This window comes from Eurytemora carolleeae, unplaced genomic scaffold, assembly GCF_000591075.1.
Source record: "Eurytemora carolleeae unplaced genomic scaffold, Eaff_2.0 scaffold1, whole genome shotgun sequence".
NCBI lineage: Eukaryota > Metazoa > Arthropoda > Copepoda > Calanoida > Temoridae > Eurytemora > Eurytemora carolleeae.
Genome location: NW_019396081.1, coordinates 324249 through 350614, shown reverse-complemented (window position 1 = coordinate 350614; position 26366 = coordinate 324249). Strand labels below are relative to the sequence as shown.

Here is a 26366-nt window from a genome sequence, read left to right as displayed (position 1 = left end):
GGAGGGGATTCTTGATTTTGTGGAGTCACTTATACATGTATTCCACACTGTAGTAGCAGTATACATCGGTCTAGTTGTATTATGTGGTTTTGAATCTGGTTGTGCCATATACAACCAGAAAAAAACAAGGGGTTGTTGAAGGCAGACAGAATTGAACCATATTGCCAAACCTCTGCTGCACACAGGAGAGGTCTTCCTAATGTTGGAGCCCGGTTCACAAGCAAGCAGACGGGGAAGGGTTATGTGAGATCTCTGAACCAATTCAGCAAGCTTGATTGGTTTCAAGATCATGGTAGAGGATGCAAGCATGAAGAGCTTACAGCTTATGGGGAAATATCCTGTAATCTCTGTTAGCAGTAGGGCGAATAATAAAAATATTTAAAATATCTGGCAGTTGGAAATGAACAAGAGATAATGTTTTGTATGCCAAAACAAGCCAAACTAAATCCATGTGTTTTACTTTAAATCCAGGCCAATGATCTGACTCCATGAGGTGAAGCACAAACCCTGCCCCCCCCCCCTTCCTAGAACACAGGGATTTGAGGAAGGAAAAGACGGTTGGGGACTGGCCCTCTTTAAGAGTGGACGGAGAAAATCCATCTCCAACTCCCCATGGTGTTCTGACGGATGGCCTGAGTTCTGAGAAACAGCACATCTCAGGGACAGAACTTGAGATGAGCTCCTAGCATGGGTTCAGCAAGGATTGCAAGGAAAGAGATCCTGTAAATCTGAGGAAACTGCAGTAGCAGTTTACCGACAACGCTTTAGTTGTATAAGCCAAATTGATTGGCAGTTATGACCAAGGGTCGGAAGAAGGAAGAGAAAGGCGGAGATTCTGCCAGAGAGCTTCGGCTATCCACAAATTAATAGTATCATTTTATTTGTTCATTTTTTACTTGTAAATACATTTTCTCCTATTCTCTGTAGATTTACTCACATCTGTTTTCAGGCTTTAGATTTCCTTTATTTCATACCACTTTCAAATAAGATTTAATATTGTGACTAGTGAGATAGCAGTAAACTTTTCGACATTAGAAAAAATTATTTAGAACAATGCTAAACTTCTCAAATTTTTGTGGAGCCACTTGGAGGTAAATATATTTCCTTAAAATGTACCTTTTGATTACTGTTTGCGAGAAGGGATTATGGTTATATAATCAGCATCACTCCTAATTTCAATTATCTAGTAAAAGTGAAGTGTGTAAATAATTTGATTAGAATCATTTTAAAAGTTTTTGTTTACTAATTCAATAGTTCGAATATTTGTAAAGAACCGCAGGATAAAAACTAATCAATAGATTTAGTTTAATTTTAAAGAACTTGTGTTTCATAGAATAAATGTGAACAAAACATTGATAAAAGAATAGGAAACCGCAGAAGAAATATCTAATTAGTATCTCTTTTAAGGGAGTGAACGACAGGGAGTATTCACTTGGCTTCTTGAAGTGAAAAAGGAACTGCTTACTCGCCTCTAACTCTAATTTTATAATCCTTTTATACTTCAAACTTTTGCTTGCAATCTACACTTTTTTATCACTGAATATTTAAATTATCAAATTAAGAATGTACTTGCTAGTTACAGAAACTCTGATATTTAAAGATATTTAAAACAACAAATTCTCCATGAGTAAAAAATTGTGAAGCCTGGAAAAGTGTATTTGTGAAAATTAAAATTTCTTACAATTCTCTTGTCATATTTTCGTCTGCACGTAAGTTGAACACGTATCCAAATTATTTAAAAATTTAATTAAACAGATTTAAGAATTCATCGTTATAGGGCAAAAACAACTCTAAAGTGTTTCCAAACTGTTAAATGCCCTGATTGTTGTTATTACATAGTGAAACTTTTCCCTTTGATCTGTGTTGCATCTTGAAGCATAAAATATCTTTATATAGATTTGAAAATAACTTAGTAGTAAAAAGCCAAGACTGAGTGGAATAACGAAGCATGGTTGTACACATAACTATGTTTACATTTTAACAATACAAGCGGTTGGACTAACTAAAGTTGATCTAAATATACAAGTGTTAAAATTAATTCGAAATATAAGGAAGACGATTTTTCCGACTCAAATGTCGTAGACTTTTCTCCAGATGTATGCGTACTCAAGATCTATTTCCTCCACGTAGTGCCCACATGTCGAACCCCGCTTCTTCTCCCCCCCCCCTTCTACAGATCCCAGCCCCGGCAGTCAGCGAAGAACACTGGAGATGATAACAACTCCGTCTCAGGGAGCAATCCTGGCTCCTTCATAGTGATGATGCAGATACCTATAGCTACCAACAGACGATGCTTATATCCAGCTCAACATTGTTCCAAGAGTTCCAAAATTATCAGGCGTACATTGAGATGCATTCCCTCATATTCGAAACTGATAAAACCGCGATCTCTCACCCTGTTCCAAGGGTTCTACTTCTCCTCTACAAGAGGATACTCACCCTGTTCCAAGGGTTCTAACTCTCCTCTACAAGAGGATACTCACCCTGTTCCAAGGGTTCTAACTCTCCTCCACAAGAGGATAATCTCAACTCTAATGAGTTTGCTAAGCGAACCTGGAGAGAGCAGAAACCTGTTGTTCCAGTTCTAGTTGATCTGCACCACCAATATGAAGTTATACATTACCAACATGAAGTTGCTGCTGATATTTGTCTTTTTCCTTTATTAATTTCTAAACCAACCAATTTACAATCTTTGTGTCTTGGTCAAATTTTTCAAAACAATATTATTTTTCTTAAATAAATGTTATAGAATATTTGGTTTTTTTTCTGATTTCTTTATTAGAATATTTTTGACTTTTTAAAGGTCAACAATAGTTTACACACTGTTAAACACTGATAAAGTCTACCCTATATAGCTTACACACTGTTAAAACTATAGTTTAAACACTGTTAAACACTGATAAAGTCGACCCTATATAATTTACACACTGTTTAAACTATGTTAAAGTCTATCCTAAAGCCCGTATTAAAACCATAGACAAGATAACCTTGTTAAAACCATGTTAAAGCTCTAGATAGGATACACACTGAAAACTCAGTGTAAAACCCCTAGATAGGATACACACTGTAAGACCATGTTAAACCCCTAGATATAGGAATCATAGGATACACAAGGTAGAAAACCGTGTTAAACCCCTAGATAGGAATAATGGATACACACTATAAAAAACTGTGTTAAACCCCTAGATAGGATACACACTATAAAAAATTGTTTTAAACCCCTAGATAGGATACACACTATAAAAAACTGTGTTAAACCCCTAGATAGGAAACACACTATAAAAAACTGTGTTAAACCCCTAGATAGGATACACACTATAAAAAACTATGTTAAACCCCTAGACAGGATGCCCACTGTAAAACCAGTTTTAAACCCCTAGAACGTGTTCACTGTACACACTGAAAAAGACCGCCGTGGTAAAACCTTTGATAGGATACACACCTTGAATGTAGAAATAACTATTAATAAGAGTTTTATTAAATTCTATTAAAGTTACAGTATTCAGAATACAGGATATAGGATACAGGATACAAAATTCAGGATACATAACAGAGAAGAAAGGATACAAGAAATTGGATACAGGATAAAGGGTACAGGCTACAGTATGAAGAATACAGGATACCTGTGAAGCTCATTCATTCTTAACTCTAGGATCTCAAGTTCATGCTCTTCAGCATTTGCCTAAAAAAACAATACTTTATCTATTTATGCCAAAACATCTTCAATCTCTAATGAGCAGAGTCCTAAAATCCGCCAAAAGTACACAAGAGTGGATCTTACAGTCGTTGTCAAATATATAAATACAACGAAGACGACTCTCGATATCAAGTTTTTATTTCTACAGGGTGTCCCAAAAAAACATGGGAATTCAGTGACGAATTCGATATCGTCTTTTTAACTAATTCTTTTATATAGTATAGTGATACTATAGTGATGTATGAGTTTCGTCTGCTATGTTTACATTTTGTTTGTTTATGTTTTGACTGCATACGGTTGTACTTAGTAAAACAAGCAAATTGCAGTATACAAACAGAGTGAACTTGTCCGTATTCACTGTTCATCTTGCGGAGACATTATAGACACATATTTACAGTCTTTTACCCTTTTCATAAAATAAACTCTAGCAGAAATAATAATATTATGGCTTTTGAAATTAGGTATTTCAATGCTAATTCATAACAAAGACGATATCGAATTCGTCACTGAATTCCCATGTTTTTTGGGACACCCTGTACCAAGCTTAAAGCGCTTTTTTATCGCATTAAGCCTATACCCCCTTTCATTTTTCGCGAACACTCCCTTTAAAATTGAATCAATAAAGATGTATTTTTTAAAATTTAAAAACATATGATTATTCTCTTTCTTGAATATTTTCAATTTCTCTTCAATAATAAAATATAAATAAAATATGCTAAATATGCTAAACAAACCTGCGTTTTCAAGACAAATTTTAATTTCTCTTTCAACCTCATTTTCTAGATATATAGAACAGAATATTATTCATTAAATATACCTAAAATAATATTTAATTTATATCGAATTTAGAAATTATGTGAAAAATAATTAAATTACGCATTAAATTAGTAATATTAATATTCAATACATGTTCAAGCCAAATATTTTAAATATTAACATTTTAGTCTACGAAACAAACGACATTTTTTTTATCTAGTAATATGTCAATATTTTTCATAATTTCATATAGATGGTGACCCGCAAGTTATAAGACGACCAAATCATTTAGATTACTAAAACTAAAGAGTTCCGGGTCGTCCTTGAAAGCCTCATTCTTTGTGGGTTGTATTAGATTATATCTTAAAGTTATATTTCTGTTTCCCTGGAAGGTCTTCAGTCTCCATGTCTTCATCCTCTCTTTTTTTGCAGTTAAATATAAATAAAAATATGTTAGAAGAACATTACACTTTTTGAATACGAAATTATATTAGATCCTTAGAATTAAATGATTAACTTCAAAATCTGTTCGTTTCTTGGTTTGATTGTTTTAAAACATAGTTAGATTTTTTCGCAAAATATTGGAAATCTGCGAATAGGAAAATCCGCGAAATTATGTATTTTTGTTGCCCCTGTAAAATATAGAATATAATTGCTAAATATTTAAATCTGCATTCCTTGAATCTATTCCCTCTATATCTAGGTAAAACCAGATAATTCGAATTTAATATTTTTTTTAATTGAAAATTTATCATTTATTCTGAAATAATTATCTATATTTGTTGATTTTTCTCTGTTTATCTTTACCATGATTAAAAACAACAATACGTGGAATAAATTAATCAAAAGAAATTAAAAATCATTAGCATTTAATTATTCTTATTCTCCTCAACAAATTTTTAGCTAAAAATAAAATTATTTTGTCAATTTTCTTTTGTAAGATAAAAAACAAAAGAATTGCAAAACTGACAGGTTTTTCTTGATTTTGATGAAAGAAAAAGAGTAAAATATTTTTTTAATTTAATTGTATCTCTGTTTACCCTGAAATCCCTGCTTGATTCCCTCAAAATCTAGAAATATCAGAAAATCCTCTTCTATATCAGCGTACCCTAAAGAAAATTATAAATACGACATTTTAAGACTAATTTAAAGGGACTGTAGAATGTATTTTAAGTGACCCTCTTAAAAAGTGTCTTGCGCATTTATGCAGTAATCCAAAAACGGACATTGTCAGAATTCACCACTTTTATATAATCTATAATTTCAAAAATTAAATACCTGAACCACATGTTTTCAGTACATTCAATATATTTCCCATGTTGGTCTAAAATTCATGAAAAGTTAATTTTACATCTCTACTGTCTAGTGTTCACCATTCGGTTTTTTACAGATATGTAAAAATGTACATATATATGTACAGCTCCTATTTTTAACCGGCCCGGCCTTTAATCGACAAAGTGAAATTTTACCGTACCGAATCTATTGTACAGGGTGTCTCAATAAACATGGGAATTCAGTGACGAATTCGATATCGTCTTTCTAAATAATTCTTAGATTTAGTATAGTGACTTATACCTACTGAGAAAGCTGTAATCTGTAAGAGTTTCGTCTGCTATATTCACATTTGTTTGTTTATGTTTTGACTGCATACGGGTGTACTTAGTAAAGCAAGAAAATTGCAGTATACAAACAGAGTAAACTTGTCCGTCTTCACTGTTCATCTTGCGGAGACATTATAGACACATCTTTACTGTCTTTTACCCTTTTCATAAAATAAACTCTAGCAGACATAATAGTATTATGGGTTTGAAATTAGGTATTACAATGCTAGTTCATAACAAAGACGATATCCAATTCGTCCCTGAATTCCTATGTGTTTTTGGGACACCCTGTACCTTCGTTTCCAAAGTGTTTAAGAATATGTTACGATTTGTTCTGAAAAACTAGTAAATTTTACTGACAAAGAAAATATTTCAGAGATATTTTGTAGAAAAGTTAAGAATCATTTGCCGACTCAAACTCTGCATCTTGAGAAGAAAATAAAAAAAAATATATTTGAATTGTTTCTGTCTGAAAAGAAAACAGAAAACACACCGGGTGTCCCACGAAACAAGACAGTTGGTGAATAGTTTTGAATGTCTTCTTCCACATACTGTATTAGATATTTTGCAGTTGATTTCTTGAAAAAAAATGTTTAACTCGTATATATTTTACTGTGAAATCAATTTTACCATAATATAACTGTCATACAGTGAAACCCTCAATAACGAATACATCGAAAGAATTCATCAAATGTCGTATTCTTCACTTTCTGATAATGGAATGTTGCAGATATTCAGTTTTTTAATTAAATGATTATATGGAAATCTTTAAAACTGTTCCCGCATATTAATGGCTATTTATCTATTTTTCGCAAATACTGAAATTTACGTAATATAGTATAAAACTCATTGAAAAATTGTCAAGACGACATTTGATAAATACTTCCGATGTATTCGTTATTAAGGGTTTCACTGTATAAAAAATGTTATTAGTCTCTTTAGTATCAAACAACTTATCAAATTATGGAAGACGACATTTTAAACTATTCACCAACTGTCATGTTTCGTGGGACACCCTGTACTTGAAGATAGATTAAATATTCTCACTCGAATGCACTAGGGGAGTCTATAATATAAAAATGGACTTTTATTTATTTATGATGTAGATATATAAATTGTTTGTAAATAAATATATTATATATATTCATTCATTTGCCCAGCATTGTATTTTTAGATATAGATGAGGGGTGTATATTCTCAAAACTGAAATATCAAAAAAACTTTTTGGGTTTAAATATCTTCAGGAGAATTTTCTCAAAAGTTTTTTTCACTTTCCAAACTTAATTAATGTAATTTTAAAATTAAAACTTAAAATATGTACATCTAAAAAATATATCCTAGCCTCAGCGCTCGGCTCCCAGCGCGTAGAGTGCCCTAGTCACAGCCCCCGACCTAGCCTCTAATACAAAATGTTCTGTAAGTTCATATTTTTTTTTTGTAATGTTGGTGATGGGATCATGTGGGGGAAGGGGAGGTTCCCAATTCTCGATTCGACCGAAAAGAGAATTTTTTAGAAAAATATTTTCCCCTGTTTCATTGAGCCTGACCTAGCTAAACAAGATGGCAGTGTCAGGTTCCTAATTTCAGTATTAATGAATACAGACAGAGAGGGAGGAAGAGATTTTATACATTTAGTAGGGATGGTTTGGATATCAAACCATTTTGCTTGAGTAACAATTGAAAGTTGAAACAGAAGATGGGCACGAAGCGCCGTGATCGCCTGGTTTGTTTAAAGTTAATCAAAACCTACGCAAAGGTCAGTATCTTGTTGGTTGTTGTACAGTATCTGGTTGGTTGTTGTACAGTATCTTGTTGGTTGTTGTACAGTATCTTGTTGGTTGTTGTACAGTATCTGGTTGGTTGTTGTACAGTATCTGGTTGGTTGTTGTACAGTATCTGGTTGGTTGTTGTACAGTATCTGGTTGGTTGTTGTACAGTATTTGGTTCGTTGTTGTACAGTATCTTCTTAGTTGTTATACAGTATCTGGTTGGTTCTTGTACAGTATGTGAAAACCAGAAAACTGTGGAAGAGGAAGACGACTTTTAGACTCAAGTAGTAATACAAAATTGTACATGGAACAGCTATTGTGCATAGTGTGCATTTGACCTTCACACTTTATAATTTATTTTTAAGCTTTAAGTAAACCTTTTTGCTTTGTAACATTACATAAACATTGCTTTAATGTCGTCTTTCTAATCCACAACTTTCTGGTTCTTACTGTACAAAACAATCACAGCAAGTTTGATAATGTGCAAGACGTTTCGAATCCCGCCAGTTAGGAACTGAAAGATAATAAATACATGATTCATTCTCTTATCAAACATTTTCCTTCCGGCTAAAATAAGCAATTTAGAGGCTGGCCTAGATTATGGCTTGTTATAATTACTAATCTATTTTTGGCATCAGCTGCTTAAAGTTTGGACTTTTCCCACAGGGTTACCCAAAAAGAATGAGAATTAACTGACGACCTGAAACTTTGATAAATATTATGATTGAATGTCTGAGTCAGTCTTGTTTAAGGTGTTTTTTTTTAAATTTTGAATTATACAATTAATGATTTTCAAATTTTATTGAACCGATTATAACCTATTTCTAAAATGTTTGTTTAGAAATTAAATGCTTATTTTTAGATTTTCAAATAGAATATCTTGCAAGTTTAAAGGGACTGTAAAGGAAAAATGAAAGGGGGAATAGGCTGAAACCTGAGAATCTCAGGAGTTGAACGATACCTATATGACATCTATCAGATGTTACTGTCTCGAGAAATTGACATAAAACTGTGTCAAAATTATACAAAAACGTATATATGTAAGCTATACGTCCGTTTCACGTGACCAGAACTCCCTTCAATGGCAGTGCAGTATAATGGTCACGTGATACAGACGGAGACATGTGACAATAATACTGCACTGCCATTGGTGGGAATTCTGGTGACATGTTTTCATTTCATATTTTATTCAACTACAAAGCACGAGATAATACAAATAAAAAAAATCACAATTTACTATGTAGTTTGGACCCGCCTAACCAGAGTAGGTTGTTTTAATTGGTTGGCCCACTATTAACGAATGAGAATTGCAGATAAAAACAATGTACATTGTACATTTTANTGCACATTTATAATCACTAGGGATATATCCTGTTTTAAAAGAAAGGTTAAACAAATGCGCTATAGGATAGACAATACTTTCAATTATTTCCTTCAGTAGCTTGGTAGAAATATTGTCCTTACCTGAACTGTTTTTAGGTTTAAGTTTACTCACTGTTTCAAGAATAATTTCTGGTGTAATATTTGCAAACACAAAATTTTCCTTGGATGGCTCCTTCAGATATGTTTCAAAATTAACATTAGAATCCGGAATATAACTAGACAATCTGGGTCCAACGTACACAAAAAAGTCATTAAAACCCTCTGCTATTTCAGCAGATCCCAAAAAACTTTTTTATCATCAGTGAAAATTTCAGGAACTGAATGACTTTTTTTCTTAGAAGATATAATAGAGTTTAGTAAAGACCAGGTCTTTTTGATGTCTTTTGAGTATTCTGTAAATTTTGAAGAAAAATAACTAATCTTGGCCTTCTTTATTGTTGTGCGATAAACAGAATTATATTTTCTAAAAGTTTCTATATTTATTTTAGTTGGATTCAGGATTTTTTCTTAAATAATTTTTCTTTTTGTTTTCTTGACACTAGCAAGGCGAACGTAAACCAAGGGTTAACAGAATTTTTATTTTTGTTTGGCTTATATTTAAACTTTAATAAATAAGCCCTTTACACCCATACCCCGTCAGGCATAAGACCCACTCTTTGTGTTCATAAATAATATAAATAATATAAATATAAATATAAATAATCATATCTGTTAAAAATGAAAAATTATTAAATTCAAATAATAATAGAAAGAAACTTAAGTTTTAGGCTCCTCTGGGATATCGTTGTTTTCAAATTGGTTGCGTATTTCTTAAATATGATCTGTTTAATACTACAGATCTTATACAAAATCTTACATATATACGTTTTGATATAATTTTGACACAATTTCTCGAGACAGAAACAGACCCTTTAAGATTGTCAATAAACGACGAATGTGTAATTTCTAATGATTAATACATTCAAACATTCTGTATTTTCTTGATTGCTTATTTTTTACCTTTCAAGAAAAATACAAAACTGAAAACTGTTGAATCTACGCTAATATTTTTTTTAATCGGATGCTAGATGCAAAAGTTTTCAGCCATGTTTAAGCACAAAAAGAAAATATATACTAGAAAATAAAATAAATAAAAAGTTAAAACATAAAAATTGTGATGTTAAAATGATAAAATGGACAACATTGACCACTACGATTTAAAATAGAATACTTTATTTTTGTTTTTATCTTTTTTTATTGAAAGTAAATGTTTAACATTTTATTATGGAGTTTCTCTTGCTCTGGTCGAGAATAAAAAATCAATAATTCTTTAATCCTACGCTTTGAGAGCATGCAATACCTTCCTAGTACACGGGGGGGGGGGCACAGTGGGGTATTAGGGGAGGGTCAGCCAACATGAATTTATTCCATAAACCTCTTATTTATGTCAAATAAGGTTTGGCCCCTAAGAATTTATTATTGAGAGAAGTCTCTACGTTGTTTAAATGTTATATTTTATTAAGAATTTCGACCAAAAACTCGCGATTTTATTAAAAACTCTTAAGATACGATTTTTCAACACGCTACTCTGACAAGGATTTGGGTGCTGCTGGAGACCCTAAATCTTTTCTGTATGGCTGTTGGAATCTAATTATAAATTTAGTTTATCCCGAAACCCCTGTGCTGATTTTCTAACGCCTTTATCCACTCTAGTTTCAGTAGAAGTAAATATTTCCATTTTCTGATTGGGCAGATTGAAGATATCATATCTCTAATTGGATAATGAGATAGATAGAAAGATAGATGTGACTTGTAAACTTGCATTTTGAAATCAAAACTTAAATAAAAAAATCGTCTTCATTGTATTAATATGTACGACGACAACAGTATTATTTGTTTTGTTCATAATCTTTTTTTGATTCCCTCTGTAACATATATCTTTCTTTTAAACTTGCAGATATATTGGTTTGTTAGAAAGAAACAAAATTGATAGATTCCGGCCATATTGTTTATTTTTCTTAGCTTCAAACAAAAGTTTTTCCCTGGTTTGTTGATTTTAAAGATTTGCCGAGGTTAAACTTGATCTATAATGCGTTTACACTTCTCGTAATCCTCTTCTACTGGACAAACAGGTTTAGTGTGTACACAGGATCAACTTTGTTTGTAAACAACAAGTAGATTGTTGAAACAGGTTTATGGAACAAGTTTAAATGGACTGTAGATGTAATTTCAAGTGACCCTCCATTTATTAAGTGTAGGGAGTAAGAAATATTCAGAATAGATTATTGTATACGCGGTAATTGTACCCGTCTGCAAAGCATGTATAATCATATGGTAGGGCGAACCGCGTCAGTTATATCTCCCTTCTATTCTTTACTCCTTGATTGAGTGGCATGTCCGATTTACAACCTTGCAGACCAAGGATGAATGAGATATACTTATTTTTCTCTTTGAAAATTGATTATTTTTAATTGCGTTTTCTCTGTATATATAAGATACCTGAGGATTAGCCGGATTTTTAAAATTCAACGCGTTTGATGTAGAAAAAAAATGTTCTTTCTAATTTTTACTAAAATACTAATTGTACCCCCATAAAGAATACTTAAAATCTCACGTTTTCGGTTGCCCTTAACTAAAAAAGTTGCATAAAAAAGCTTTAATCAATACTGCCTGCAGTGTATGATTATACAATATGTATCATTTCTAAGAAAATATAGATATTTTTTAATAAACGTTTCCATCTCTATTTTTCTTAAATAACAATTTAAAAGGAAGTGTCTAATGAGTCCACTTAAGAAAATTACAAAAATAATTTATTAACACTTGTTATATGGAATTATATATATGATCGAATAGTTTACATACTTCGCCAGGTAAAAGACCTTCACTTTGTGTTCATAAATAAGCCCTTTAAACTCCCATACCTTGCCAGGTAAAAGACCTACTCTTTGTGTACATAAATAAGCCCTTAAAACTTCCATACCTCGCCAGGTAAAAGACCTACTCTTTTTGTTCATAAAGAAGCCCTTTAAACTCCCATACCTCGCCAGGCGTAAGACCCACTCTTTGTGTTCATAATTAAGCCCTTTAAACACCCATATCTCGCCAGGTAAAAGACCTTCTCTTTGTTTTCATAAATAAGCCCTTTAAACTCCCATATCTCGCCAGGTAAAAGACNTACCTCGCCAGGTAAAAGACCTACTCTTTGTGTTCATAAATAAGCCCTTTAAACTCCCATACCTCGCCTGGTAAAAGACCTACACTTTGTGTTCATAAATAAACCCTTTAAACTCCCATACCTCGCCAGGCATAACACCTACTCTTTGTGTTTATAAATAAGCCCTTTAAACACCCATACCTCGCCAGGTAAAAGACCTACTCTTTGTGTTCATAAATAAGCTCTTTAAACTCCCATACCTCGCCAGGTAAAATACTCTTTTTTCATATATTAGCCCCTTTAAACTCCCATACCTCGCCAGGTAAAAGACCTACTCTTTGTGTACATAAATAAGCTCTTTAAACTCCCATACCTCGCCAGGTGAAATACTCTTTTTTCATATATAAGCCCCTTTAAACTCCCATACCTTGCTAGGTAAAAGACCTACTCTTTGTGTTCATAAAGAAGCCCTTTAAACTCCCATACCTCGCCAGGTAAAAGACCTACTCTTTGTGTTCATAAATAAGCCCTTTAAACTCCCATACCTCGCCAGGTAAAAGACCTACACTTTGTGTACATAAATAAGCCCTTTAAACTTCCATACCTTGCCAGGTAAAAGACCTACTCTTTGTGTACATAAATAAGCCCTTTAAACTCCCATACCTCGCCAGGTAAAAGACCTACACTTTGTGTTCATAAATAAACCCTTTAAACTCCCATACCTCGCCAGGCATAACACCTACTCTTTGTGTTTATAAATAAGCCCTTTAAACAAAAATCTGTTTGAAAAAACGAATCCATGTTATTAAGTCAAGGGGGTGAAGATAGTGGGGTGAAAAGTCTTTCAAAACGTAAACATTTGAAAACTTTTAAATCCAACAAGGTTTTTAATTTACATTTTGAAATAATTGCAATCAAAATGACACATGTTTCCATGGGCAGGATTTGACAAAATTTTATTATCTAATATAGGGAAATTATTATTAATTTGGACCGACATTGGGGCTGAATGGTTCAGCTGTTAGAACGTTTTTTTTTTATACAAACCAACCAAGCTGTTATATATTATAAATGGATAAAGAAGAATATAACTTATGACGTGTGTAGTCTTAATAATTCATTAACTTGGTTTTAACTTTTTACAGTCAACAACGCCCGGGTTACAGTCAACAACGCCTAGTTTACAGTCAACATTGCCCGGTTTACAGTCCACAACGCCAGTTTACAGTCTACAACGCTCAGTTTACAGTCAACAACGCCCAGTTTACAGTCAACAACGCTCAGTTTACAGTCAACAAAGCCCTGTTTACAGTCAAAAACGCGCGGTTTACAAATATAAAAAGTTCTAAATAAAAATGTTAAAAAATTATCGTTAACACGCTAAATCTGGAGCCAGTTTAAGCAGTGGATCATTATCTAATTTTAATGTTTTTTTAAAATGAAGATATAGCTTTTCCAGAAAAGATTTATGGATTTTGCAGTTTGCCACTGAAGTATTCCTAAAAATATTCAGAAGTGCAGAAACTCATTATATTGTGGATATCGAGATCAATGCTTAATCTCGCTCTTTTGTTATATACTTATATACTTATATACTTTATTCTTCCTTTGGTACTCGCACACTACAGGAATAACTGAAAAAGGAGATTAAGCATTGATCCTTAAATAAAAAGTGCCCGCAATGGATTTCGATATCAAGAGATCGGGATTATGATTATCAAGCACAATAGTTCCAAGCTCAGGGATCTTCTTTAATTAATATTTCAGTTGCAAATTACAAAATCTTTTTATATAAGAAATTGAAAAAGAATATTCGCTAATTCCAGCGTTTTCTGGCTCTCACTGAAAGAGGAGGGGGGGGGGGGGGATAAAAACTTGAGCTAAATGTGCAGTAATTAGGATGAAAGCCGTCATTAATTAGAGTAATAACATTAATTCAAATGTTATGAGGCTAAATTATAGGTCTCTCTTGTCCTAAACAAACTGCAATAAGGATCTATAATTCCCATGTTATGAGGCTGAATTATAGGTCTCACTTGTCCTAAACAAACTGCAATAAGGATCTATAATTTGCGTTAAAGGGACTGTAGGCGTAATTTCAATAGATCCACAAATTTTAAGAGTTGTACGCCCGATGCACAACGATACATGAACTGTACGTTAATAAAAAATTAAGAAGATATTGTTGTTTTTCTACCCACGATAAACTGAAGTAAATTTTCTAGCTACAAGCCACGATAAACTGAAGTAAATTTTCTAGCTTCTAGCCACGTTAAACTGAAGTAAATTTTCTAGCTTCTAGCCACGTTACACTGAAGTAAATTTTCTAGCTACTAGCCACGTTAAACTGAAGTAAATTTTCTAGATACTGGCTACGTTATACTGTAGTAAATTTTCTAGCTACTAGCCACGTTAAACTGATGTAAATCTCCTAGCTACTAGCCATGTTAAACAGAAGCAAATTAGCTACAAGCCACGGTAAACTGAGGTAAATTGCAAGCATAGATTAGAATCTTGAATCATAACTCCGCCTCTTATTAAAGAGATATTGAGAAGAACAAAAATGTTTTAAATCAATATAATAATCTCATATTTTGGAGTAAAATCAAAACTGCAGGACCTACAAGGTTACAAAGTAGCATAAATTTGACCTTCTTCTTCTGTATGATTTGCAGTGACTGAGAGTTTTAATTTTAGGTTTTAACAAATTCTTCTGCTTTTAGATTTTCAAAAATCGTAAAAATCTTTTTTTTTTCAGGCAAAATTTTGATGCTGAAAAAGTTAATATAATTTATGAATTTTAAATACATGATATATACATAAATTAATTACAATTTTAAAATGTAAAAAAGCACTCTAAAAACTCCTTAATTCACAATATAATACTTCTCATTTCTTTTTCCTTTCCTCTCCTGGAAATAAATATTATCAAAATATATGGTTCCTTTCTTATAGAAAATTATAGAGATCCATTATATCAAGTACAATAAAATATATGTAGTACACAATAAATAGTGCAATACAATTTGCAGTACACAATACATAGTACAATACAATATAAGTAGTGCACAATAAATAGTACAATACAATTTGCAGTACACGCCTCTTAATTCTTGCTTATGTGGTGCTTTGTCTTCACAGGCCGTTGTATAACTTAATTGCAATACAAGATTTGCGTGGTTACTGATAAGCGCATTTAGATCTGTATACAATGTACAACGTAATTGATCTAGGTTACTTTGGGATCTGCCATTGTATTTATTACAAAGAATCTATGGCAAAGTATCTATGGCAAGTGTAGTTGTGGCAAAGTATCTACGGTAAGTGTAATTATGGCAAATACAACTAGGGCAAAAATATTGTGGCTATTGAGACTGATCCACTAAACACTTGCCAAAAACGACTTAGATATTTCAAACTTTAAAAAAAATTTTGAACTAGCAAATTTATAAATTATCAGGTGGCAATTATGTAGGGCCTGTAAGTCCTGAATTTGTTGCGAGTATTAAGTTTTCTTTTATACTGGTATAATTCTCAGCGGACATCTTCAAAAAAGGAAATCTTTCCTTTTGTAAGAGTTACGGAAGTTCGTAGTAAGATTTTGACTCCACTGGAGACCACTGAAGGGAATTCAATTTCACTGGAGGGGTTTGAAAAATCGCTTTTTACAATTTAAAACTTTACGCAGGGTGATTTATATTCCATTGGAGGGATTCAGATAACTATCAGGGGGTTTATCATTCCACTGGAGGGATTCAGATATCCTTCCTGGGGTTTATAATTTCATTGGAGGGATTCAGATATCTATCCAGGGGGTTTATAATTCCACTGGAGGGATTCAGATATCTATCCAGGGTGTTTATAATTCCACTGAAGGGATTCATATATCTATCCATCCATGCGTAAAGTTTCAAATTGAAAAAAGTGACTTTTCCACCCCTCTTGTTAAAATAAAATCCCTCCAGTGGTCTCCAGTGGAATCTAAATCTTACTACAAACTTCTTTGAGTCATCTGAGAGAAATGATAGAGCAATATGACCGCGCCAAAACGTATCAGCATCAAAACTACACTGCTAACTAGACATAAGGAGAGGTTAAATTTATGTGACATTACTGCTACGACTTTGTGACCTTGTAGCTCCTCTAGTTTTCATTTTACAAACAAGTATAAGACAACCAAATTTATAATTCATTAATAATTTTTGTTCTCCCCTAGAGCGCTTCAATTGTGAACAAAGAACATATTTCAACCCTACGTACAGTTTACTCCAGTTTAAATGGAATTAATCTTTTCTCAATAATAGCACATCTTTTTTCTGGTTCTTGGAACCTAATATTTTATAGACGTCAAAGTTAAAAATTCTCTCACCGTCATTGAACAAGTTTAATGCAGCCATGACGTAAGTATAATTCTTTATAAACAAGTTTTAATATATAATTAATTTTCAAGAAAATGATGACATCAATTTTTTCGTTATTTTCTTTGGATTTTGAAGTTAATTAAAGATTTGACTTTGAGAAATATTTTATAATTTTACAAAAAATCGGAAAAAGTTTCTCATTTTCCAGACATTTAGTTCTCAAAGATTCTACAAAAAAAAATCATAAAAACCTTTTTAAAAATATTCTTATCACTTAAAAATAAATATTTAAAAAACAAAACCAATTCCAGATTAAACATTTGAGAGATTTAAATAATTTATTAAAAGAGAGGAAAAGTTATAAACAACTCTACGTTTTAAAGGACTGTCCACTTATTTTAATCCTCCATAAAAAGACCAGTTCCCTTCATACAAAAATAATCATAAATAAAAATAAAACAATTCCTTGTTATACTTTTGTCACTGTTTTTCACTAAAAAAATCCAGGGAAGCGTATTTATTGCTGTGGGACTAAAAAAGTGAACAGTCCCTTGATGTGAAACAAGAGATAGGATGATATAATGATGCAACAAGAACAAGATGGAGTAACAAGTTAAATTCTTATTTTTTCAGACCTTGTATTATTAATAATTTACTAGTCAACAGAGCCCCCGCTTAAACCCTTGATACTAAACTTAAATATCTTTAAACTAAATATAAACTTTGGGCTCAAGGATCATTTTGCAGTATAGCTTGTTGTAAATTACTTTAATAATTAAAATAAACAAAAACGTATTTTTGTTTTTAATATTTTAAGGCAAAAGGGGTGATCGGGTCCGGGGAGCTATTAAAAAATAATGATTATATAACCTACTCCAAAAAGAAGATTTGATCTAATAGACTGGGTTTAAAAATTCGCAAAAGGGTTAAAACATTTTAATAAAACTTGCTGGATATAATTATATATTCTCTACTGCGTATTAGATTCCATGTGACGTCATCAACTCAACCGGTTCTAGCCGACAGAGGGCACTGGGGTTTGGAATGTTTAGTTAAATTAAATATTTTCTCACAAGATGACTCTGTTTAGGAGGACTGGGGATCACACTGTAGTAAACGAACAATGGAAGGATCACTTTTCGCTCCCTGAAATTAACAAGATTAAATTGTTAAATATTTTTAAATAGAATAAAAAAATTACCTCAATAAATTCTTCTAGAGACAGTTTCCCGTCCATATTTTTGTCCATTTGTCGGAATATTTTATCCGTCCTTTTCTCCGGGGTGGACTCGTCATCTGGCATCTTCATCACGGATCCAACCTAGAGAAACAAATGTTAAAATTCCAAACCTTAACTCTAGCAGATATATTCTAACCTTAAAATCTCAATAAACCGAAAAAATAACTTGACAAGAGTTTTTAAGTTCAAATTTCTCTAGGTCATAAAGAAAATACTTGACATTTTTCAATTTCCATTATTTTTAAATGGCGGCTTTTGCAGTTGATTTCAAACTGCCTTAGCTATTAAACGACTTCAAAAGAAGCTTTTCAAGTTTAAACTAATTAATAACTACAAATCTATTTAATGTGTACGTATACTACAGTACAGTGTATACTGTATACACTAATACAGTGCAGTGGAGAGCACTATGAACGAGGTATGTTCAATAAGGTTTGCAAACAAATGTTTAAGGTACTTCTAGACGTCTCAGTCATGGAAGTTGTTTTCTTCAAAGCTCACTGTATCCATCCTTGATGTCTTCTCTCAACCAACTTTATTCATCAAACTTTTTATTTCTATGTAATCCGCCTTTTCCCGGAGGTTGTTTAACTCTGTTGTCACAGTACGGGAATGTATTTAATACCAACCCGGGAAAGAGGAAACTTGGGATGCTCGTTACACAAAATTCAGGCCTTAAACTTTCCAAATACAAAGCAGACACCTTTGAAATTATCCAAATACATTAGAGGAGAATAATATGGCCAAGTTAACAGTGACAAGTGTGGTAAAAGAGAAAAGACGTAATGGAGAGTGTTGGCAGAACGAGGAAAACCCACAAACAGTTGACAAATTTGAAAGTTTCGCAGACCAAATTCGCAAGGCTTTTGATGAGTTTGACATCAGCTATGGGGCTGCATACAAGGTTTTATACAGGGCAAAGATTTGGAAAACATTTGCTCCAAAGAGGTCTTGGCCAAAGATTGGTTTGCTTAAACGTAGATTACAACTATAAAAACCCTCAAGGACCCTTTCTACAATTAAGGCTTACCCTCCTTTGACTTTTTAGGGTTATCCAACCTCTAGAACACGCTTAAAAGGATAAAGTTTGGGTCGTAAGATTAAATATTTAGGCTGTGATAAGCAACGTTAACGGGCTCCGAGAGATAGCTAATTGCGTCTAACATATTATCTGGTCGGAAAATTGAACTGGTAGAAATATAGTGAACTTTAAAAAAAGTTAAAGGGTTGAGACGTCAAGAAGTACCTTTAAAAAAGTTTATGCAAAACTTATTGAACATCCCTCGTACATATAAATTAGATTAGTTCAATTGTGCTGGTCTATATCTAAATGCATGATTTCAACCTACTAATATAAAGTTCTTATTTACAATGTGGTGACAACTCTGACTCACCAGAATGTGAAGGTTTAACATGAGCTGGGAACTTATGAAATTACCGAAATGAGTGTGGCTGACATAAGAATCTATTTATCTCTCGTTAAGCCGATTAAGAATTGATTTAAATCAGTTTCAACCATTCAATAGTTCCAATCACTAATAATTTGAAATTAAAACCAATGAAATCTAATCGACAAGATTGATATGGTGGGAGTTCTGAATTCCTTACCCAAGATTGTCTTCTTAGTTTTTGGTTCTTAAACCAAGAAGAAATAAATAAATTAATAAAAAATCGAAAAAAAAACATTTAATGCATGAAGTCGAGAAGTAAATGAAAAAACTAATGAGCGAATCTTTTTCCTCCTTAGGTCATTAGCCTCATTGGAAAATTTGATTAGATTTCTGCAATCTGCATACATATTTATCACAGAGAACTTGGCAAAGGCTAGAAGGCCAAGTCACGCCAAGTAATTAGTATTTTAGTGTTAATTGATTTTTGTCCAGAATGAGAAGGCAACACTGCGAAAATGTGTCTGCAATTATTTGTTATTTTGTGAAACTGTTAAAATTAAAACTGAAAAATAAATGTAATTTTTTTTTATCTAGAAATTAGAATACAGGACATTTTGAAGTCCACAGCACTGCAGCTGGATCGTTAATACATTTTTGTAAATAATTCATCAAGAAATGTTTCAATCTCAATCATTATTTCATATTTGGCTGGTTTTGGATAAAGGAATTGAGTCTTTGCCACAAACTCTGATTTTCTAATCCCAATATCTTAGCAACCAAATGTCGTATACCTAAGATATTTCAAACTATGAATTATGTCATTAAATAATTCAGGTTTGAAATATCAAAGATTTGCACAATCAATTGCAAAGATACAGAGATTAAAAAATATGAGTTTGTGGCAAATACTCAATTCCTGTTGTTAGATCCTTCATGGGTTGAGAACAAAGGACTAAGTGTTGGAAACTTTTTTAATCTCAACCAAACATAGTAATGACCCAACATTTGTAAATTAAAATAAAATTCCAAGATTTTTCATCACATATTGCGTTTATATATATATATATATATATATATAAACTAAACTCTTACAGACTGAAAGAAAAGATAAATATTTATAGGGGATTAAAAACTCCTAAACTTAATGCATATTGTAATAAATTCTATGATAAGGCGTGCTCTAATGTGTGCTGTGCACAGTATGCAAAAATAACCTGAGTTAAAGAGACACAGAAAGATTTCACAACTATTTTAATAGTACTTTTGTGTATATTCTCTCTTTTGTCTATTAATTATATACAAATGCTCAAAATGCATGAAAGATGGAAAATGATACAATAGGATTAGAGAAAGGAAATGGGAAGGAACATCGCAATGTGAGAAATGAAATGGGAAGGATAGGTTTAATGAGAGAAGTGAAATAGGAAGGAAATTTGCATTGCAATAAGAGAAGGGAAATGGGAAGGATAGGTTAAATGAGAGAAGGGAAATGGGAAGAATATTTGCATTTCCAATAAGAGAAGGAAAATGGAAAGGTAAGTTTCAATGAGAGAAAGAAAATGGGAAGGAAAGTGCAATGAGAGAAGAGCAATGGGAAGAAAAGATGCAACGTGAGAAAGGAAATGTGAAGGTAAGGTGCAATAAGAGAAGGGAAATGTGAAGAAAAGGTACAACGAGAGAAGGGAAATGGGAAGGAAATTTGCATTTGCAATTAGAGAAGGAACATGGAAAAGTAAGTTTCAATAAGAGAAAGGATATGGGAAGGAAAGGTGCAATTAAAGATAGGAAATGGGAAGGAAAGGTGCAATGGGAGTAAAGAAATGGGAAGGAAAGGTACAATGAGTAGAGGGAAATGAGATGGAAAGAAGAAATAAGAGAATGTAAACGAGAAGAAAAGTTGCAATGGGAAGAAAAGATACAATAAGAGAAGGGAAATGGGAAGGAAAGGTGCAATGGGAGTAAAAAAATGGCAAGGAAAGGTGCAATGATTAAAGAGAACTGGAAAGGAAAGGTGCAATTAGAGAAGGAAATTGGGAAGAAAAGATACAATAAGAGAAGAGAAATGGGAAAGAAAAATGCAAAATGAGAGTAAAAAAATGGGAAGGAAAGTTGCAATGATTAAAGAGAAATGGGAAGGAAAGGTGCAATTAGAGAAGGAAATTGGGAAGAAAAGATACAATAAGAGAAGGGAAATGGGAAGGAAAGGTGCAATGGGAGTAAAAAATGGCAAGGAAAGGTGCAATGATTAAAGAGAAATGGGAAGGAAAGGTTCAATTAGAGAAGGGAAATGTGAAGGAAAGGTACAATGTGAGAAGGGAAATGGGAAGGAAAGGTACAATAAGAGAAAGAATGGGAAGGACAGATGACATAAGGGAAACGAAACGAAAAGGTTTAATTAGAGAAGAGAAATAGGAAGGAAAGATGCAATGAGAGGATGAAAATAGGAAGGAAAATGAAATAATAAAAGGGAAATGGGAAGGAAAGATGAAAAAATGGGAGGGAAATCGGAAGGAAAGGTGCACTTAAAAAGGGAATTGAAAAAGATTTTTTTTGGAGTAAAGTAACAAAAAAACCAGCTGGATTTAGGAAATGGAATTCTAAAAAGATTTAATTCAAGGTTACAATATTGCATGTTGGGAGGAGGAATGTAAAATATCTTAATTCAATAATTTATCATCTTTTTGATAGATCGTAGAAGAACATTAAATAATATCAAATTAATTTACGAAAATAAAGAAGTTCCTGATCTATATTAAAGTTAATTTATTTCAATATTTAGTTAAGAAATAATAGAAAAGAATATTATTCATCAGTTTAGCATAAATTGGAGGCTTAATACAACAAAACTTTTAAAACTTAGTTAAGTTTTACCACGCCACAACACAGATGGAGACCATTTTACATATTTATGCATGTTTCAAGATAAAATAATTTAAAAGTAATTAATTAAAAAAAATGCAAGCATGTGAAGAAGAAAACTAACGGATTTTCTGATTTATCTACAGATTGTAATTAACGCTACACATTTTGTTTACAAGCGGTTTTATATTTAAGACATATTAAAATATTTTTTCTAGGAATCGCCGCTCTTAAAATAAATATTTACATTACAATTTTTGAAAACAACGCAAGACATAGAATTTTCTGGATTTTCAATCAATATATGTAACGTAAGCTGTGTTGAGTTCACACGTTAAGCAAGCATACACTCCGGTTTTACGGTGATTTAAACACATTTTTAGAGAGAAAAACACAGAGATCTCTGTCCTATTTGTGTGTAGGGTCACACAAACTAACACTTACAATCCTTTTAACTAATTTTAAGTCAAAGACCTAAAATTAAACTGTTCATGTTAAATATGTTAAATATATATGTTATGTTAAATATGTTCATCATTTTCTGTATGCCTTACTATACAATTTTAAAGCTGGTTTTTGTAATCTTGCGTTTAGCCTTTTTTAATGTAAAAAATAGAATTGTATGTTAAATAATATATCCTTGGAATAAAAGCAGCCTATTGAATGTATAATACTGGGTTTCAAGAATACTTCAAGGAATCTCTATTCCAATTTCATTTTGACATTTTCTCAAATGCTGGAAATGATATTTGTCATAAGAATTCTCCGAACCGGGTTTAACTATAAGCAGTCTTTAGATTTTTAAAACAATTGTTGGTGAATCTGTTATGGTATTTGTACAATTCAATTTTATAATCATTTTCAGACCTAAATAAGCATTATTTACACAAAGTTTTGGGTATCGTTATGGGTAAGTGAAAAAAAGTGTTTTGAGTAATTTTTGTAATTTTTCGTAATTACACTAGTTATCCTACAGTGATCGGCGTTAATAAAAAATAAAATTATGACAGACGACTTTTCTATATATTAGTTTTTATTTCACAAATTACAAGTTTACAAGTGTACAAAGAGACGATTTGTTTCCATGTTTATGTGTATCCATGATGTTTGAAAGCTTGGTAGAAATCAAAATTTAAATTTAAAAAGGTCTGCATTGCATTGTATCTGTATCTACCCTAATTACCCTAAAACATGAATCCCTAGTTATTCCTATTTTGTGTGTACTTTAGGTCTAAAAGAATATATAATTACAAGTTTCACAGAGAATATTATATATGATTGTACTTGTGAAGGTTTTCTTGTAAAAACTAATGTCATGTGTAATCTATAATCTCTAAGACATTACACCACCAATTGAACAGATACCAGATATAGTAATGATCATGCAATTATCAATCAAAGAAAGTATTTTATTATGCGACAGCCTCCGGAATTAATTTTATTTCTGAAAACCAATTTCTCCGACAAGCTTGATTATCTAATTATTTTTCAAAGAAATTTCTAAATTTTTTCCATTCAAATGTATTTCTTATTTTTGGAGGATGGGGGGGGGGAGGTTTGATTCAATTTATTTAAAAGCTTTGAAATATTAGTGCAAGGGCATAAACTATAAATAAATATTTCTCTGCTTAAATTGTATTCAGTTTATTTGTATTTAATAGTACTGCAGTACTGTGAAAAATACGTCTACAGTACCTTTCAGAAATAAAAAAGCTTATTTCTAGAATTTGATAAAATTTTTGATCCCAGCCTTTGCCAAAACTGGGCAAACTGCTCAATCCTGGAGGAATAATATTTTTCAAAATTCAAATTCTTTCTTGACTAAAACCTTTCAAATAAAGAGGGGAATATTGGATTATCCATCAAAAACTTTAAGATTGTCACATTATTTAACTTTATTATTTACTTTGCTTGGTTCAACCTTCTTGGGATAAATTTTTTTTTGCTAATTTTGCTAGACAATTTCGTTGTTAAAAATAACATAATTTTTTAAAAGTGGTTAATGGAATATATTCTAATTTTAACAAATTTTTAGGGTCCAAGCGCTTTACATTTGCGTTTAAAAATAAAAAATAACAGAGCTATTTCAAAATGTAAAAATATTTTAAGATTTGTTTTCTCAAGAGATTATTCAAAACACTTTTCAAAGAATCAGATGAAAGAGAAGAACAATCTGTATTCTAATAATAATATATTTTTGTCTATTATAATATAGTTTTCAGTTTTTAAGTTTACTACAAGAAGGCGAGAAAATATGTAATGAGTAATAAAGTTAAGAAAATATTAATTATAAATACAAAAATTTACAGTTAAGCCAAGGAAAGAAATTCATTTTATTGAATGGAAGAAATAGATTAGAAAATAATCTTAAATTAAATAGGGGGGGGGGGGGGGGGGACTTGTGAAGATAGGAAAAGCAGGAAAGAAAAAGCAGGAAATGAGTAAATGACAGGGAGACAAGGGAGCAGGGAACAGAAAAGCAGGAAATAGAACGAAATAAAAAGGAGAAAACTAAAGGATGTAGTCTACAAGAAAAAGAACAAAGAAATTAAAAAATACTAAAATTTAAGAATACACATAATAATAGTAAAATAATAATAATAATAAAAATAATAAAAACTATTACAAATATTAAGAATATACATCACTCATTAAATAAAAAATTATATACAACATATTTATCACAAGTGCTAACTTCATTGTAGGGAGTCATATAACACATAATCCATTGAGATATTTAAAAAAAACCCCAAAAAATACAACCTATTGAGTCTCATAGATGCTAATGAAAGTGTTAATGCAAAAGGTATATATGTACATGATCCATTAACAACAAAAAAGGGTACGTATTTCCCCAATATAAACTTAAACCTTTCTCATCAAAAAAATAAATTTATTTTTGCTAAAAATTCAATTTTGACAATTCACATAGAAAAAATACTTTTGAAGATGAGAAAGGGAGTTATTTTTGGGAAAATAATTACCCCGTTAATAATCTACAGTGAGTTGGGGGTTCAGCAAGACGTCGAGTAATTTCAAGTAACCCTCCGTCTAAAGAGTTACATAGCTGATTCACAATTTTTTTTAACTCTGAACATTGATTATGTTTTTATAATTAGTTACTTGTGGAGTGGATTTATGGAACAAAGACTACAGAAAATTAAGAAAAGTTTATATCTTTATTATTCTTTAAGGTTCAAAGAGTACCATTGTGAATCGACAGGTATGCAATGCTTTAAATATTGCGGGTCACTTGAAATTCAGTCGACAGTCCCTTTTAGGCAAACACTACAGTGGGTTTAAGTGTTGTCCTGAGGTCACAGTTTTTCCTGCTAAAACTAGACTTAAGTTACAAAATTATGATTCTAAGATGATCTAAGATTAAAAAAAATAAACTATTTAAATATAAAACAGTTTTGAATAAATGTACACTTCACTTAATATCAAGTACAGTGTACAAAGGAAATCTTTTTTAAAATAAATTTTAAAGTATAAAATCTTTTAATAACATTCTCAAAACTTTACAACCAAGAAACTATTTTGGGTAAACTTATAAGATTTAGTTGAAAATAATTCCATTTTGCCCCTAGGGAATAAAATATTCAATTTTCTGCAAAACTTGAGGAACACAAAATGTTGGATAAATCCAAAAATCGTGGAAGCATTAAAAAGCTTGCTTTAAACAAAATTTGCCAGTTCGTGAAAACAGAAATGTATAGAGTTAAGCCTAAATACCAATTTTTATCATAATGTACAATCTCTCTGTATTGCAATGCATATGAGGTTTAAATTTACTTAAAAAATCGTTTCTCCCATTCTCGAATACAATTTTATTCCTCGACATTTAAAGTCCCCTTCAGTACATTTTAAATTATAATAGTACAAAATCCACAATATGAATCTGCAAAGTTGACTTGTTTCTACTAAACTTAATTATGAAGAAAGTTTTGCTTAGAATTAATTACATCAAAAGCGCAAAAAAAGCTTCAAGAATTTTCTTCATTTTTATCTTGCCCCTGTACTTTACTGTACTGTACCGTACTGTATATAACAGCACCATCATAGATTTCACAAATCCAAGGGGTGCTAAGCTCACAGAGCCCCCCCCCCATTATACGCTTAACAAGATATTGTAGATATTGCTAACAAATACTCGTTTAAAGAAAAAAAATA

The 26366-nt window shown here is 31.8% G+C and overlaps 1 protein-coding gene and 1 long non-coding RNA gene across 5 annotated transcripts in view; both read right to left on the bottom strand.

Moving 5' to 3' along the window:
- Positions 1-5125: 5125 nt before the first annotated feature.
- LOC111716898 (uncharacterized) lies at positions 5126-8176 on the bottom strand. 2 transcript variants are annotated; one of them, XR_002768626.1, is made up of 4 exons: positions 7376-8176; positions 5732-5777; positions 5494-5562; positions 5126-5152 (listed from the first exon to the last, which is right to left on the bottom strand). It is a non-coding gene; the product is annotated as an uncharacterized LOC111716898 (long non-coding RNA). The 2 variants fall into 2 exon arrangements; XR_002768627.1 differs by lacking the exon at positions 7376-8176 and adding an exon at positions 6349-6372.
- Positions 8177-17623: 9447 nt separating this feature from the next.
- LOC111716809 (neurocalcin homolog) overlaps positions 17624-26366 on the bottom strand; it is a 55542-nt gene continuing 46799 nt past the window's right edge. For all 3 annotated transcript variants that reach the window (XM_023492300.1, XM_023492308.1, XM_023492316.1), the window contains 2 exons: positions 17905-18024; positions 17624-17849 (listed from right to left, as the gene is read on the bottom strand). In XM_023492300.1, the coding sequence (XP_023348068.1) occupies positions 17790-17849; positions 17905-18024 (180 nt within the window). In that variant the 3' untranslated portion in view covers positions 17624-17789. The remainder of the gene's footprint in view (positions 17850-17904; positions 18025-26366) is intronic.